The following is an 18,024-nucleotide window of genomic DNA, read 5'->3' as shown; positions in this document are numbered from 1 at the left end:
GAGAAATGTTTACATATTAATGATCTGTTAGTGATCTGTTAGTGATGAACCTGGCTAATCTTTGGCTTGTTTTTTTCTGTTACAGAGGACTTAGTACTACTGTCAAGGATCAGGTTAAGGCACTTTATCCATCCTATCATCCACGTCTGTTCTAGGTAAGTAGGAAATGACTAGTCAATGGCTGGAAATGAACCACTGAACCTATGGCAGGACCACACAGGCACACTGTAAATACAAGACATGGTCAATAGCATCTGACACTTATATCTCATTTACCAACCTGAAAAATCTGTATTCCTCTCATAGTCAATCCAAGGGTCAGTGAAGCTTCAATTTCCCTTTTATCCTGTAGGAATAAGATTTTTATGAAAAAGTGTATTTTCTTCTACAGTGGATAATTCAGCACCAAAGAAACAGAGAGAGAAATTTCAGGATTAGAAAGTTTTTGACTTAAAATAACTGCTCAAGTCTTTCCACATCCCTAGTTTCTTACAAGATTTAAGAAAAATCATGAGCACATATTAAATCAATAATGGTGTATTCCATACTTTTTAAATCTCTGAGATCTCAAAGACTAGTGTTTTCACTATAATACGCACTTTCATATCCGACAATATTCTAAACATTTATGTTATTGAGAACTCTAGTAAGCAAGAATATTTTTGCAGTTTTTGTATCATTTTATTTTTTTAAACCTTCCATCTTATGCTTACTCTTTTCTCAGATATTAGAATTTTAATCGAATGTTGTAGTTATATTTTGAGATGCATCAAATTTTGTATGTTTAAAACTGGGCAAATCTCCCAGCCCTGAAGCCAAAATTAGAGGCAAGTTGACTAAATATTTGAGACTCTCTCATGAGGATAAATAATGAAGTTGTAAAAGCTTTACATTCGGTTAATTTGGAAATACTTATTTTTAAGAAGTTCCATTATCACTTGCCAATGTGATACACATTCTACCAGCTAAACCATAAACTGTCAAAAATAAACCACAACATGCATAAGTAAAAAAATTCTACAATTAAAAATGTACCCAAAATTTGGCCACATCTTTAAGTGCTCATAATGTAATAAGTATATATAAGGTATGAAGTTCAGAAAAGAAAATAAATAAAATTGTTTAAGTATTTTCATTATGAGATTTCTCAACAAAAATAAATGGATATGTGCATATCTTTATTAAGTTTAGTGCCAGTTTTCCCATGAATATGGGAAGAAATAATTTTAGGATATCCTCAGCTGGCATAATAAAGAGAAAACAGCCTATTTTCACTATTTAGGTTGTTTCTTTCCAACTAGTATATTTTTACATCAAGAAAGCGTAAGGTTTAAAAGGAGAAACCAATCCATCACTGTATGTGTTTAGGCAAATTTCCCTTTCAAGGCTGTACTGATTGCTTTCTGAAATAAGACTGTGCTCATAAAAATACAGGTTGTTCACGTATGAGGTGTTATTGGTGGGAAAGGGCCAGAAAATAATTTTTTCAGAATGTTTCCTGCCTTTTGTCTACCTTATTTCCAGTTTATGAGCACCCCCTACGTAAAGCAGATTTAATGGCTACCAGAATGAAAACTGCCCATCAGGTATCAATATCTATTTTCCCATTAATTCAGCTTTATTTTTATTAAATATCTTGTTTTAAGCAGAAAAAAGTCATTTTTTTTTTCTTTATTTTTATTTTTTGAGACAGAGTCTCACTTTGTTGCTCAGGCTAGAGTGCCATGGCGTCAGCCTAGCTCACAGCAACATCAAACTCCTGGGCTCAAGTGATCCTCCTGCCTCAGCCTCCCAAGTAGCTGGGACTACAGGCATGCGCCACCATCCTCGGCTAATTTTTTCTACATATTTTTAGTTGTCCAGCTAATTTCTTTCTATTTTTAGTAGAGACTGGGTCTTGCTCTTGCTCAGGCTGGTCTCGAACTCCTGAGCTCAAATGATCCACCCGCCTCGGCCTCCCAGAGTGCCTAGGATTACAGGCGTGAGTCACTGTGCCTGGCCAAAAGAGTCATTTTCTATGCAATTTAGAAATACCACACTTTAGGCAGATTTGAAAATTAATTTTTACATAAAAGGCAAATTGGGGACATCTACTTCACCAAAAGATTTTTATTTCTTTTTAATTTTTATTTTTAAATAATTTTTATTCCAAAATATTAGGGGGTACAAGTGTTGTTACACAGATGAATTGTGTAATGCTGGTCAATGCTTTTAGTGTGCCTGTCACCAGAATAGTGTACACTGTACCTGATAGGTAAGATTTTATATCCCTCACCCCCTCTTAGTCCATTACACCACTTAAAGATCATGTGGACTGATTGTTTAGCTCCCACTTATTAGTGAGAACATGTGGTGTTTGATTTTTATTTAACAGGATTTGTTAAAATAGCAAGCCTCCCGGCAAATAAGGCAAGAAGCAATTAATATTTATTAAGCACTCACTAATGTTGCAGGTATTTCACCCTTGTTTTTTCAAATTCATTATCTCATTGAATCCTCCCAACCTTGTGAGGTATATTATATCACTCCCACCTAATAGATGGCTCAGGATTATAGTGTAGTTGCCTAGGATACCAGCAACAGTGAGTAGTGAGTGACACAGGGTTTCTAATTGATACTTGATTCTAAGGCCACAGTCTTTACAATATGTCATTCATACTTTTAATACATTTTAAGATATAAACTGATTGCCAAAAATGTAAATTTTTTGCCTTTTCTCATGTAAATTGAATGTCACAAATGAAATCTCTTAAGAGAGGGAAAAAAATCCACAACTCAGTCCTTTAGCAACTGAGCCAAAGGGATCTTATGAAACTCAATTATGCCTTTCAAGGATGATGGGGTATTAACAATGCATCTCTTGGGCATGGAAGAGAGACAGAAAAATCATCAGTTGGTCCCTTACTAAGTTTTCTGAACCAGCTTAGAAGATTACCAAGCAATGTATCCAAACTAGAGCCCCATCTCCAATGGTCTAGTTATGCTAATCTTACCACAATGGGACAATGGGTGTAGTAGAGACAATGAGCACAATATCAACAATGATAATGCTAACAGCAGCAAGCATGGCATCATGCTTAATCTGTGCTGAATTGTTTTGAGGACTTTTTATCCATTAATTCCTTTAGCCTTCAGTAATCCTAAGAGGTAGGTATGTTATTGTCCCCATTTAACTGTGGGGAAACTGAAGCACAGAGAGGTTAAGTAACTTGCGTAAGGTCACACAGTAAGAAACCAAACTGGGATTCAATCCCAGGCAGGTAGGCCTAACTGATCATGCTCTTAACCACTTCATCCCATTTAGTTTGAGAATCTACCTTTGAATACTGACAAGGGCATTCAAGAGTTTTTGCCAACAAAGTGGCATTTGTGGAAAAGGGAAGAGGTAGGGAGGAGGAGGGGAAGAGAAGACAAGATGGTCAACAGTAGTATGAGTGATTCCCTGCAGAGATGGCCTCAGTTGTCATTTAGATGTGTGACTTCTGCCCCAGGATGGAAAAATGAAGCTCGAGATGCACAGGACACAAAAGAAGGTAACTTCAGAGTGAGGGAAGCATGGAGTACAGTGGCTTAAGCGCACAAGCTTTGTTATCAAGAAGGCCTGGACTGAGTCCTAGGTCTGCCACTTAGTTTTGTGATCTTAGGTGAACTATTTAATCTCCTTAAGTCTCAGTTTCCTGCTCTATAAAATGAAGATTATAGTTCCTTTCTTATAGAGTTGTAAGGATTAAAAAAGAAAAAAAAAGAATAAAGTGTGCCCAATAAACACAGTACTCCATACACATTAGCTGTTGTGGTGATGGTCTTTTAATATAATTAATGGACACAATATAGATACGGCTTCATTCTTCATTTTAAGGAATACTAATTATTGATCAAACAAGTTGCAAATGTTACTCCTCAAAGCAGAAAAGCAGATTTGGGGAGAAGAAAAATAACTATTCCATAATCACTGAAAAGCCGGATTCACAATTTGCAGCCATTTGTCATCTCATTATTAGAACCATTAAAAAAAACACTCTATACTATTTCCAGGACAGAGGAAAAGCACCACTGCCTCCAAGACTAACTAACCTATGATATTAATAACAAATGGCAGTTCAAATGAAATTCTTTTAAAAGCCTTTTAAAAAAATGAAATAATTTTCAATAGAAAATTTTTTTCTCAGAAGCTGTAGACTTACTGCAGTTTTGTACCTTATACAATCTGTAGTAGTGAACAGCGACGTCATCCAGTCGGACGGCCTCTTTGATATATTTAAGATAGGCCTCAGAAGCTGTCAGTGCAAACTGATCTTTGTGCATGTTTGGAATGTGCTTCAGGATGTAGTCCTTCCCCCTCTTGGAAACAACCTGTTGGGATACAAGGGGTGTGCAATGCAACATTTGTTGGAGGGATGTAAGTACTACCCCCACCCCCAAAATGATGAAAGGAAGAGAATCTAAAATAGGACATATAAACTGGATAATCTCCATTTGAAAATTCCCACTTTTATTCTGTTTTCACCATCTGTTATGTTCTAGGCTGAATCAGCTAATACTAGAAGGTACAAAGTCCATTAGCTGCATATCTAAGAAGAAAAAAATCAAAAGAAATAGGAAAAATAGGTTCTCTTAGCTTTAAAGTCACGAAGAAAAAAAGCCAAGCAAACTTGCATAATTTCACACACATCATTGTTTACATGGGCAAAAGTATTGGTACCACGAAATACTTCTACTATAGGCACATCTTAAGGTTCCGGATCTACTTAACTCTGAAAGTTACACAGCCACAGAGTGGGAGATATTAACTGTTAATCCACGGGAGACAAGGGACTAGAAGAAATTCTCTGAAACATTCTTGGTTATTGCATAAGAGGCTGATATGAACACTCTGTTGGAATACTTACAAAAAAACATTTTCTTCCAAACATTCATTCTGATTTACTGTGGCTTAGGTTTTTATCAGACAGTAGTCTGAGCTTTTAGATGTCAAAAATACATAGTATCTAGCAGCTACAGGCTAAGAGAAAAGTATTGATTAAAGTCTTAGTTGATTTCATGAGGACTAATTTAAAATATGGAAAGAATTAGGCAATGCAAGCAAAAAGAGTAGTGCTTAAAATGATCAGAAGAAAAAAATTAGAAAGTTTTTAGTTTTAAAATGTTTTTACAGATACTGACATTTGGTTTCTTCCTATTGAATATTTTACAGAGAATTAAATATGATGAATTATTGGTCAATTATCAAGTTCTGCTGAGAACTCTAAGTTACAGATTTTTTTCCCCCTAGATTCCTTTTACATGGTGAACATCTAAATCAGTACTAGTCAACCTTTTTTCAGGTCAAAAACACGTTGAAAATAATATTTGTAAGGGCACTGAAGTAGATGATTTTGGTGATCCCAAGTGTGGAAGAAAACTAGTATCTCAGCACAATGGATACCATGGGATACTAATTGGGAAGTTATGATTTAAATTACCAAGATTCAATGAGTACCTGATGACAACTAGGGAATGTAAATACATGCTACAGATTGTAATAGCTTGACACATATTGTGGTTTCTCTTAAGCACTGTAAGTCAGTCAACAAAAACTTACAGAGCACCTCAGTGTGAAATGCTGCTGAAACAGAAAAGGTTAAGTTTATGCCAGTCCTTTACAGCATATTAAGAAACAGTTTACAGGGGGCAAGAGATGAGCAGATCATTTGAAAATAAGATGTAAAAACACTTATGTCTAGGGTTTTCTTGATCCCAGAGGAGGGGCACTGGGCACCTAGATGGTCTGCCTACAAGGAACCACACCTGAGCTGAGTCTTAGAGGATGGGCAGGAGTTGGCCAGGTGAAACAGGGAGCAGGGTCTCGCTGGCTAAAGGAACTGCAAGAAGAAAGGCCCAGAGGTGTGAAGACATATCAATTGCTGGATGTTGCCAGAGCGTAAAGTTCAAAGTGCAGGACAACCAGACAGGAAGCTGGAAAGGCTGGCGGGGACCATGTCTTGGAGAGTTTCTAGGTTATGCTTTGGAGCCAGGCTTCACTCCACAGGTGATGGAGAGCCTCTGAAGGATTAAATTAGAAGCAAAATCATCTCATCCACAAGCTGCAGAGTAAAGACTGAAGCAAGGACAAGCTTCTGCAACAGCGCTGCTGAGAGCTGGAACCTGGGAAACAGCAGGGCCGTGATGGGGAGCGCATGCAATGAGCACTTAGGAAAGCTAACAGCAACAAACATACGACGGAACTGTATTTCTTCAGCTGGGTGATGGGTAATCAAGTATGTACATTAAAGGGTGCTGTGGCCAACTGGATGGGACAGGGAGGAGGAATGGTGATAGGGCAGAGTTCCTTAGGACTCTTAAGCACTCAGAGGTAGGAAGATGAATTTGATTTAGGACATTCTGAGGTTGAGGAACCTATGGATAAATAGCTACCTCAGGCATGCAGGGCAGAGAAACAGATTTGGGAGTTAACTACATGTGAGTGATGGTTAAAAGCATTAATATGGATGAGATCTCCCGAGATGTGAGTGGTTAGGAGTCAAGTGCAGCAGTGAGATTCAGTGAAGAATCCACTGGATCTGTCAATGCAGAGCTCACTGGTGGGCCCAGGGCAGCACAACAAGTGGACTGGGGGGGAAACAGGGAAGGCGGGTGGGAGTGGCTTGAGGAATACATGTGGGAGGAAAGAAGCTAAAAAATCAAATATACACGACCTTTCAAGAGGCTTTACTGAGAAGGAAAGGCAAGAGTGGTAGCTCTTTCCCAAGGATGGGTGGGTGAGACCTGGAGGACGGGCAGAACAGAAATCAGGTGGGGTGGAGAAAGGGTAGCTGAGACAGTTCGTCTTGGACTACCCTCCAATCTCTTGCCAAAATTCGGCAGTGGCTCCTCTCCTGGAGTGAAAGACATGGAGGCCACAGCAAGCAAGAAATTGACTTGTATTTGTTTTCTCAGCCCAGGGGACCGTGTGAATGAGCTTTACCTTTTAAAGAGTAATGTTTTTCTCCCTTCAAGGGAGGAAAATGCGGCTCCAGTAAAAGAACATAAGATGGTCAAAGCCATGTAAATGCCAAAAGTAGGCTGGCAAATTCCAAGCCCCCCCACATTTAGGATGGACAGCAATCTCCTTCCCCATTAACTGTAAGCAGACCAAGTACATGAAGACATAGTGCGTACCATGCTCTCACGTATTAAACTTATATTTGGGCATCATGAAGAGTCTGACTGGCCATAAACATCTGGGTTCCCATTTCTTGAAGCAGCATGAGTAGCAGCACAATGAACTAGAAATGTGCTAGAGAAAACACTCTTTAGAATTTGAAAACAGTGCCTACCCAAGATGGGAAATAAGCCTCCGGCTCAAAGTATTTTCCATAGTGCTTATTCCTTTTGAAGTTCCCAAGATCAGCCTGCAGGGCAAAGGCTGCCAGCAGGAAGTAGGCCTCCTCTCGGAGCACACACTGAGAATGAAGAACTTGTTTTCTCAGGTGCCAGTAATAATAGTATCTTGCTGCTCTGTCACTAGGAAAATAAAAGAAAACAGAACTCACATTTTGATGGAACAATCCAATGGCATGTAAACAGACCCAAATCCTGCTCTCCGTCTGGTGACAGGAGCCCTTCTGTCTCTGCTCCTCCCTCCCACCTCATGAAAAGGGGGAGGCTGTGGCTAATACTTGATCACTGAGGTCGCAGGGGCTCAGAACTCCATGTCAGACTGACTACCCAGACAACAAAAATAACATTTCCTAAGGCTTACAACATTTGGTTCATTCTGAGAAGGGGAAAAACGTCTGAATCATTCCACTCTAATATGGTAACTATGTCACTGAACAAGCATTAGAATAGAAGCTAGACATTGGTTGTCTGTATTAATTTTGCTACAATGATGCTGCATACATGATATAAATAAGTGCAAATCTGAGGGGCTATCCTGGCTTTAACGTTTTGCTGTTCTTTGTTTTGTTTTTTTAGCTGAGTATGCTACAAACACTCTAAACCCCTTTAAAAATGTTTCTGTTTATATACTCTTCTAGGAAAAAATTTGCTTAACCATATTGTTCTTTTTAAAAAAAATTCACTAAGAATAAATGAAGTGAAAGCTTTCCTTAAATCTGTTTTTTGGTTTTTTATTAAGTGAATGTTACTAAAGTGTTTTTATAGGCACATGCCATGACAATCATTATACTCCCCACAAAAGGAAATACTAATAGTGTGCTCATTACAATCCACTGAGGTCAGAAATAAATACTGGTCCCATTAAATGCACTAAGTAGGAAGTGCTGACTGGGGAAAACACCGACAAAGCTCCAAAAAATGTTCACTGGCAAATAGGACGCTTTTGCGATCAATGTAAAAATGTAAGAAAAAAAATGTGTGTGTGTGTTTTAGTGAGCTTATTTGCCTCCATATTATTTTAGGTTCAATGTTTACCTCAGATTCATAGCTAATATCATTAGTAGATAATAATAAAAACATATAGGTTTATTTTAACCAAGATCGTGTTTAAGTACAAAGAAGTTAAAAATAAGACATTTATGTAATTTTTCCCCTTGGGACAGAGTACTTTTTACAATGCTGACCACATATTGTTTGGACTGGTTCATCCCTGGGGAAAAAGGTAGAGGTATAGGGATCAATTAAACATTCATTAGCCCCAGAGGGGTAATGAACTGTTAAATAATATATATTCCTTCTTTCCAGGGCATTACACATTTACTAGGTAAACTGAGTAAAAAATTTACATATATAAATATATATATCACAAGCTAATTTTACATATAGCTCATTAGCCAAATGTATCTTTGCTTCTTTCACATGGGGTTTCTCAAAGTTTAAAAATATATAAGTAAAACAGAGTTCACATTTCTATTATTTTCTATAGGCCAAGAAAAATTTCTGAAATTTTTCCAGCACTGAATTCTCCTTTACAAACTGAGTTTCTGAAATGGTAAATGCTGAATTTGTATCATTAGCAATTATATATTAATAGTATTTTTCATATACGCACCTCCAGAAAAAGAATCAATTACCCGCCCTTGTCAAACTGTATCTAAGATTCTCACAGGATACCTCCACTGGGCTTAATCTTAGCTTTAAAGGTACTGCCAAGAATATAAGCAAGACCCCAAATCCCAAATGTGAAAAACAGGCTCTATAAACACCCATGCACTTTTACAGAAGAGTTTCTGTCCTTGCCCCAAACTCCACTCCACCACCGGAAAAGCATTTAGTCCTTTAACCAATCTCTTCCCACTCTTAACAAAAGTGCCAGTTTTTTCTTGAAAGAAATATCTTTCAGGAGACTGATTTGTTTATGAAAATGTAGAGTGGAGAAAATGTGAGCCAGTGATATAGTTAACATTTTCATTAATAGTCTAACATTATCATTCATTCATTCAACTAATATTTTTTGAGTGCCTATTGTTTCTCTCTTTTATGGGCTAAGGATGAGTGTGCAAAAAGAATAAAAAAAAAATCACTGCTCTTATGGAGTTTATATTCTAACAGGTGGTAACAAACAATAAACACAAGTAACGTATTTGGCATGTTTAAAGAAGTGCTATGGGAAAATAAAGGTTTAGAATCTCTCCCTGCCCTCATACCTGATCAATCTGCCATTTTCCACGTAGTACTGCACACGGAAATGGATGATCATAGGAGGCCCAAACTGATCAATACCCTAAAACAAAGACAGACATAAACATCAAGCTATTTCTAGCTACTTCAAAAATGGGTTTCAAAAGCAACCAAAATGTCATTATTTGCAAGACACTTTTTAAACAATGAAAGGTTTTATCCACTTGTGGTGAGTGAGGGCTTGTAGTGGGTAGAGAGTCGTCCCCTCTGCATGCCAGGTTCATGTAAAATGAGGAAGTAATAAAGCAAAACAGGGCACCATCCCTCTACCTGATTCTCATTCACTGTAATGCCAATGACAACATAAGGGAAGATAAAAATAAATGCCAGTGGAAATTTCTAGCTGAGATCCAGCTCCTTGTGCAGCTCTGTCCCCTGTGGTGACCATTTGCTCCTTATTATAAATGTTCTCTTGTTCCTCTGACATTCCACATACCAAATTCTATTATATGTTGTTTATTTATTTAGACATTCATGTTCTTTACTTTGTAGCTGGCTTTGAAGTAGGCTTCTAGTTTATTCCAAGAATTCTTAAATACAAATTAGAGAATCTAGGATTATTATTCCTAACTTGTGAGGGTGATCCTGGAAACACTAGGTTAATTCCCTGTGAATGTTCTTCCAGTAAATGGAACTGATATTTACTAAATAAAAGCATCAGTACAATAACAAAACATTGTTACAAAATAACAAATGTGAGTATATTAAAAAAGAATTTAAAAATTACTAATAACTTTTAGAACATCAGTTTTGACAACTAGCATAGCCACAGAAGAGGGGCAAATAATTTTTCCAGGCTTTTCACTTCAAAGTATTATCCCAAGATGACGGAAAAGTTATTATACATTATTAACAGATATACAGAATATATTGTTATATGCTGTAAGCTATTAATACTTGATTATTGTGATATTTTATAATTAATTTCCTGTTCCCATTCTCTACTGTATAAAATATTGCTTAAGATTTTTTCCTAAAGTATAACAGCAAAATTAAACAATTTTAAAAAATCGAAATAATTTTGCTCATAAATGTAATCTCACCCAAGTGACTTCGTATTGTCGTACCTTGCTGGCCTCTTTCTTCCATTCTTTTGGGCAATATTTATAAAGCTTTTGAGACAACTCCATATATACATGTTCATTATCTGCATGTTAAAAAAGGAGACAAGATGATAAAGAAAGGATAGATTTTAAAAGAATATACAAATAAACTAATTTTTTTTTTTTAAAGCCTCAAGATTTGTGAAATGTACTCTGAATTCAAATACTACCAAGAAAACTCAATAAGACCCTAAAAGATAAAAGGTCCTGGGGGGTAGATAGTAATGAGATTTTTTTTTTTTTTTTTTTGAGATGAGGGTCTCACCATGTCACGTAGGCTGGCCTCAAACTCCTGAACTCAAAGAATCCTCCCACCTCAGCCTCCCAAGTAGCGGAGATTACAAGTGCATGCCACTCGTGCCTGGCCATTAATAAGATTCTTTATGAATTATTTTGCTTTTGCAATACAGAGCACATACTATTAAATATATTTAAAAGAAATGTTAGTTTCCAACTCCTGCTTTTTCTTAGTTTCTAGGGTCATTAAGACTTATAGTCTAACTTTCAACACTCCGGGGCATTACTTAGTCTTAGAAAAACATGCTTTTAGTTAGCTCACAGAAGACTGTTCTCATGTGTGCAAAATTGTGAAACAGGGTAGAAACACCAGCTTAATTGCTATTTAAAAAATTAGAAAACATTCATACCAGCCCATTTCCAAGTGAGATGAAGCCTGACCCACACACTTGTGAAGAATAATTTTTAAAACTATTTCTTCTCCTTGTTCCCCTCACACATCAAAACACAGCATGACAAAATGATAAACTATTACTCACACTGACTTTGGGATTGATCTCATGGAAAGAGAAGAATCTTATGAAAAACAAGCATGAATGCCAAAAAATCCCTTCAAGGGGATGATGTTCTTAAGGTGTACATAAAATAAGACTGCTAAAACCTATGTAAAAATGATCCAAACATGAAAAGGAGCTAGCAAAAAACAAACATTTTCAGATTTTCCAAAGAGAACCTTTTAAGAGACACATATTTCACAAGACATATTTCTTATATCGTACAAAGTTTTAACTTTTTTTAAAAAACATTCCGTTTTCTCTAACCATCAGTAAGGGGACGTCCTCATGGAAAGCTCTGCATAAAAACGTTCTCATTCTAGAAGGGAAGTGTGTCTCCTTGACTACTCCAACTTTGTTAAACATACTTTGTTACACGGTAACTCCTAGCTAAGTACTGGGATTTGTCCAGAAAAATGCCATTAGAGAATAGGAAGGGTAAAGCTACTCTCTGGCTATAAACTGCACATTAAGTCAACCAATTTCAATGAAAGAGATAAGGAAGAGATCCCAGAAAAAAAAAAGAGGGATGCTACTTAAATCCAGTTATCAGATCAACGAATACTATCCCATCTCTCATAATACAGGTTAAACATGAAATGGACAAGACCAGACAATCTTCCTGTTGAAACTGATTTGTGTTTGGCTTTAGTTCTCATCTGAAGAAGCAACATAATGAATTGAGACTGTTCACCACAATAGCACACCTATATTTTTAAACTGCCACTATATCTCTACCATAATTTGGCCAGAGCTTTATAACTTAAGAATTCTCAAGCACAAACCAGTTCTACAAAGCCAGTAGAGCAGTAATTTCTATTTAACATGTGTTAAAAAAAACTGGCCGGGCGCGGTGGCTCACGCCTGTAATCCTAGCACTCTGGGAGGCCGAGGTGGGCGGATCGTTTGAGCTCAGGAGTTCGAGACCAGCCTGAGCAAGAGCGAGACCCCATCTCTACTAAAAATAGAAAGAAATTATATGGACAGCTAAAAATATATATAGAAAAAATTAGCCGGGCATGGTGGCGCATGCCTGTAGTCCCAGCTACTCGGGAGGCTGAGACAGGAGGATCCCTTGAGCTCAGGAGTTTGAGGTTGCTGTGAGCTAGGCTGACGCCACGGCACTCACTCTAGCCTGGGCAACAGAGTGAGACTCTGTCTCAAAAAAAAAAAAAAAAAAAAAAAAAAACATGTGTTAAAAAAAACAAAACAAACAAAAAAAAACCTGACAATGAGAGAAGACAAATGCTGTGTCCAAAGCCACATTGCTAGTTAGCGGTAGAACCAGAATTTAGAATCAGGTCATCTGATTCCTGTTCTAATGTTCTTTCACCATCCTACATCTCTTTTTTGAAAAGGATATCTTAACTCTTATTTTGAAACCTAAGGAAACTGTAAACTGGTTTTATCGGACTGACTTGTTGAACAACAAAGATCAACAGTGTGGCTATAGTTGTAGTAAGAAGAATTAACTTTGAGCATGTAGTAATGAGTTATTTAGAATCTTATGGCATCTTATTGCTCCTAGACTCTTCCTTGATAGAATGACTGAGATATGTACCAACACTAGGATAGAGCTTAGCATTTGTGTTTTTATTGCTTTAACTGTCGCAAGAAGAAACTGACGAGCAAATGGCTGATTCAGGAGTCCCTGCTACATGCTCTTTAGCCTTCCCTAAAAAGGCAACTGAAAACAGTTCACATTTTGGGGAAGGGGCCTTGTTTATCAGCTGGCCATGATACATCTTGCAATTTAGCAACTGTAAGCATTTTATGGTATTCACCAGATCCTCAAAGTATCTTAAGCCTTTAAACCAATTCCAGTAACAGAAAACAATCCACATTCAAGTAAAAAATATAATTAAATACATTTCACAAAAAAAATCTTCTTGACACAATGAGCAAAGACATGAAAAGTCTTCGGCATAAAAAGACTAAATTAGAGAAATTTAAACATATTATTTGAAAGAAGAAAGCTTATCAAGAATGGCTGCAGGTAAGTCCTAGGAATCTAACTCTTTAACCAAGGTATTGTACAGGGGAAGAAAGGTCCAATCGAGTGCTTTACTGGAAAATCTTCTCCACAGAAAGCATACAGAAGAAACTGACCCTAAATTTCAAAGTCAGGTAGTCTGACTGGAAAAAAAGAGAAGAGGTAAGAGATAAAAAAGTAAAATAAGATTACATTAACAGATCACTTTGTTATACTATACAGTGGTAACAAGAGAACTTGAAAAGAGGAAAGTCAGTCTAATGTTAAAAATTATAATATAAATTAAACTACAAATTTATCTAGGATACTTTCCTACTAGTTCCAGCTGTTTCCTGAATGCAAGGAAACAAAAATTAAGCTCAGTTCCCTAATACATGAAAAGAGCAAACACATAAAATCTAGATTCCTAAAGAGGAATTAGTTTTTAAGTTCAAACTATAATAAAAACAGGCTAAAATCCTAAATCTTGTAAGAAATACACAGTAGTTGACATTTAAAAAAATGAATACTAAACTAAAAATGATTATCAGTTTATGGATATTTTGATAATCACAGTTTTATAACAAAATGTCAAATTTAAGTTACAGCTATAAAATGTCATTTCCTCAGGGATAGGTTCACTACATCCATCAGAGATGGGACTAAGACTTACTTTGTATAACACTGAGTCCAAAGAGGTGACAGTCTTTTAGCCTGAGCAAGTCACAAACCTGGACCAGCAACTGGTGACAAAGAATTTTAACCTGTAGGGGGAAAAAGCATGATTGAGATAACATTTCAGCTAAGTCCACATAGGGAGCCACAATCAGGCAATTTGAAACATAAACATATGTGTTGAAAGGACAAGCTGACACTAGCAAAACTACTGCTGGTTTATCAAAATCACTTTAATATGTGGCGGTGTTTCAGTAATGATTATCACAATACCAATTTTTATAACATGGTAATAAAACACCAATGCATTCTTGCACAAGACTCATAAATCTTATGACACATGGACAAGGCTCTCAAACCATGGTACATGATAAATGGGTATTTCAGAAGGTATGGAGAATAGCCTATTCAGACTACCAAAAGTATTCATTTGGCAAGTATCTTTTATTTTTTAAAAACTTTCATTCATTTTTTTAATTGATTAATGACAATTACATATTTATCATGTATAACATGTTGTTTTGATATATGTATACACTGTAGAATGGCTAAATCAGACTAGCATGTGCATTACCTCACATACATATCTTTTTTTTTATGGTAAGAACACTTAAAATTTACTCTCAGCAATTTTCAAGTACATAATACATTGTTATTAACTATAGTCACCATGTTGTACAATAGATCTCTTGAACTTATTCCTCTTAACTGGAATTTTTTATCCTCCGACTAACATCTCCTCAATCCCCCCCCACCTCTGGTAATCATCATTCTACTCTCTGCTTCTACAAGACTTTTTTAGATTCCATATCTTTCTGTGACTGATTTATTTCACTTAATATAATGTCCTCCAGGTTCATCTGTGTTGTTGCAAATGACAGGATTTCCTTCTTTCTTGAGGCTAAATTGTATTCCACTGTGTATATATACTACATTTTCTTTGTCCACTTATTCATTGATGGACACTTACACTGATAATATAGCTTAACCATTATGACTAATACTGCAATGAGCATGGAAATACAGATACTTCTTCAACATAATGATTTCATTTCCTTTGGATATAAACCCAGGAGTGAACTGCTGATCATATGGTAAATCTAGTTTTAATTTTTTGAGGAACTTCCATACTGTTTTCCATAATGGCTGTACTAATTTACATTCCCACCAACAGTGTACAAGGGTTCCCTTTTTTCCACATCCTCACCAACACTTGTTCTCTTTGGTCTTTTTATTTAGTTAATTAATTTATTTATTTTTGTGAGACAAGGTCAAGCTCTGTGCTCAGGCTAGAGTGCAGTGGCTCACTACAACCTCCCAACACCCAGTCTCTCAGGCAATCCTCCTGGCTCAGCCTGCTGAGTGAGCAGCTGGGACTACGAGTGCATGCCACAACACCCACCTAATTTTTAGAATTTTTTGTAGGGATGGGGTCTTGCTGTGTTGCCCAGACTAGTCTGCAATTTGTGGCCTCAAGTGATCTTCTTGTCTCAGCCTCCCAAAGTGCTGGAATTACAGGCACAAGCCACCTCTGGCCTCTTGTCTTTCTGATAGCAGTCATTCCAGCAGGTGTGAGGTGGTATCTCATGTGGCTTTAATTTACATTTCTCCGATGATTAGTGGTGCTGAGCATTTTATTTTATTTTTGCTTGTTTTTATTTTTTTAGTGTGCTGGTCCCAAACTGCTGGTCTCAAGCAATCCTCTTGCCTCAGCCTCCTCAGTAGCTGGGTGAGCATTTTTTCATATATCTAATTGGCCATTTGTATTTCTTCTTTTGAGGAATGTCTACTCAGGGCAAGTATCTTTTCAAGGAAAGTTTTCCTCTTGATGGTCTATGCAAAATATCATATACTGTACAATGAGTGTCTGCCTAGTTTTTATTTATTTATTTTAATCAACTACTGTTATTGTCTAATACCTTTTTAGTACCTAAACCATATTCCTTTTTTGAGTCCTAGTATAATTCAACCATAAAACTTTATTAACTTGGAACTCTGGGGATAAGTTACTTGGGCAAGTCACAAGTTGAATTATAAGTCTCTAAAAGATACAATTTTAATGCTTTCTCAAATATTTAATGAAGTGTCGTGGGGGACAGTAATTCTGCTGAGTCTATCTTGTTGACTTCAGAATTACAAAAGTTTACTAGAATTGGCATTGACTTTAAGAAACCACCCAAGTCAATTTCTTCATTTTATAGAAATAGAAAATAAAACTCAGAAAGTTTAAAGTTATGCAGCTAGTAGTGGCAAAGGCAGCAACTCACAACTCGTGTGTATTAAAACATTTTCTATATGTACATTAAAACACATGCAATATGACAGTTTATCATTTTAGCTATACACATCACATGTAGCATTTCCTCTCTCATTGGTACTTTAGCTTTTGAATCCTTTCTTCAATGATAATGTTGACAATTAAAGTTTAAATTATTGTAAGTTCTAAATTATTTAACTCTGAATCAATGACTTTTTAATCATATCTTAATATGGAACTCAGATTAGGAAAATAAGAACATGCTGAGATCCCCTGAAAGTCGAAAGTCAAATAATTCAGAACCAGTGATAATTCCAATTACAGTAAGAAGAATGGGTTTACTGCTTTTTTCCACATTCATTGTCAAATGGCAACCAACCTGAGCACCTTACCCACTACAAAGAGTGAAAGATATTTAAGGCCAGAGCAGAACCAAGTCAGCTGCTTAGAAGCACCAGGAACTCAAGCTGGAACAGTGTCTTATTTTTAGGACAAATAATAGGCACTCAGTAACTGCTTGATGAACGAAAGCCAGATATCTGACTCCCTGTGGGATCCTCCTCATCTTTGTTCTGTTCCATGACTACACATTACTCTCTGACTTACTGAGCAAACCACTTTATAAATGTGCCATTCAGCAATTTAGGAAAAACGTATCAATGCAAACCTACCACCACCACTGGGAGAACACACTTGCCAGTGGGAAATCACTATCATCCTCTTTGTGTATAGCTAGCGTGATTCTGCCCACTTGAGATCCTTGATTTCTGTCCTATAGAAGTCCTACATTATCTTCAACATTCAGTAAAAAGACTATGAATTTTGAGTTCCATCCTACCGTAATTCTGTTTTTATAAATAAGCTTAAATAAACAATGATAAAGAAAAGGAGAGGCTGGGCACAGTGAGTGGTTCATGCCTGTAATCCTAGCACTTGGGGAGGCCAAGGTGGGAGGATTGCTTGAAGCCAGGAGTTCAAGACTAGCCTGGGCAACATACCCCATCACCGTAAGAAATTTTTCAAAATTAGGCATGGTGGCACACGCCTGTAGTTCAGGAGGGAGGATAGCTTAAGCCTAGAAGTTCAAGGCTCCAGTGAGCTATGATGGCACCGCTGCATTCCAGCCTGGGTGACACAGCAAGACTCTGTCCTAAAGAAAATTTAGAAGTAAAAAAAAAAAAAAAAAAAAAAAAAAGAGGAGAAAGTACCAAATGCCATATAAAATTCTTAAGTTGAACTATTATACTGCAAATTTGAGACTTAAAATGGCATATTGTTTAGAGCACCTTAAAGCTTAGTTTGACTGCATTTAAAAAATGTTGGACACAAAGCAGCCAGGACAAAAATGCAATAAAAAGTTAAAATTCCAAACCACAAACTAAATGTATAGGAAATAAACTATGTTGTAACTCTATGTGACTGTAGTCCAAATAATACCCTACATTTCCTCCATGCATCTCATATAATTATTGTTCCGCTAGTTTAAATGAAGCATTTGGAGCCTACTGATAAAGCTCTTTAACAACTATCAAGTAAGTACAGTGTACTTATTTAAAAACTATAATTAAATAAGGCTGTGGCTCTGAAGTCTTACCTGCTGTGAAA

General features: G+C 36.7%; 1 protein-coding gene across 3 annotated transcripts in view; it reads right to left on the bottom strand.

Moving 5' to 3' along the window:
• The window catches only part of FRMD6 (FERM domain containing 6), a 224,092-nt gene that overhangs the window by 17,727 nt on the left and 188,341 nt on the right, over window positions 1-18,024 (bottom strand). For 2 of the 3 annotated variants that reach the window (XM_069486987.1, XM_069486977.1), the window contains 6 exons: window positions 14,161-14,251; window positions 10,689-10,768; window positions 9,588-9,664; window positions 7,317-7,503; window positions 4,198-4,353; window positions 281-346 (listed from right to left, as the gene is read on the bottom strand). In XM_069486987.1, coding sequence (XP_069343088.1) covers window positions 281-346; window positions 4,198-4,353; window positions 7,317-7,503; window positions 9,588-9,664; window positions 10,689-10,768; window positions 14,161-14,251 — 657 coding nt within the window. Of the gene's footprint in view, window positions 1-280; window positions 347-4,197; window positions 4,354-7,316; window positions 7,504-9,587; window positions 9,665-10,664; window positions 10,769-14,160; window positions 14,252-18,024 lie in introns of all 3 variants that reach the window. The other variant, XM_069486969.1, reaches the window with a different exon arrangement.

This window comes from Eulemur rufifrons, chromosome 2 (assembly GCF_041146395.1).
Source record: "Eulemur rufifrons isolate Redbay chromosome 2, OSU_ERuf_1, whole genome shotgun sequence".
NCBI classification, from domain to species: Eukaryota; Metazoa; Chordata; class Mammalia; order Primates; family Lemuridae; genus Eulemur; species Eulemur rufifrons.
The sequence above is the reverse complement of the archived record's forward strand: the minus strand, read 5'-3'. Positions and strand labels throughout refer to the sequence as shown.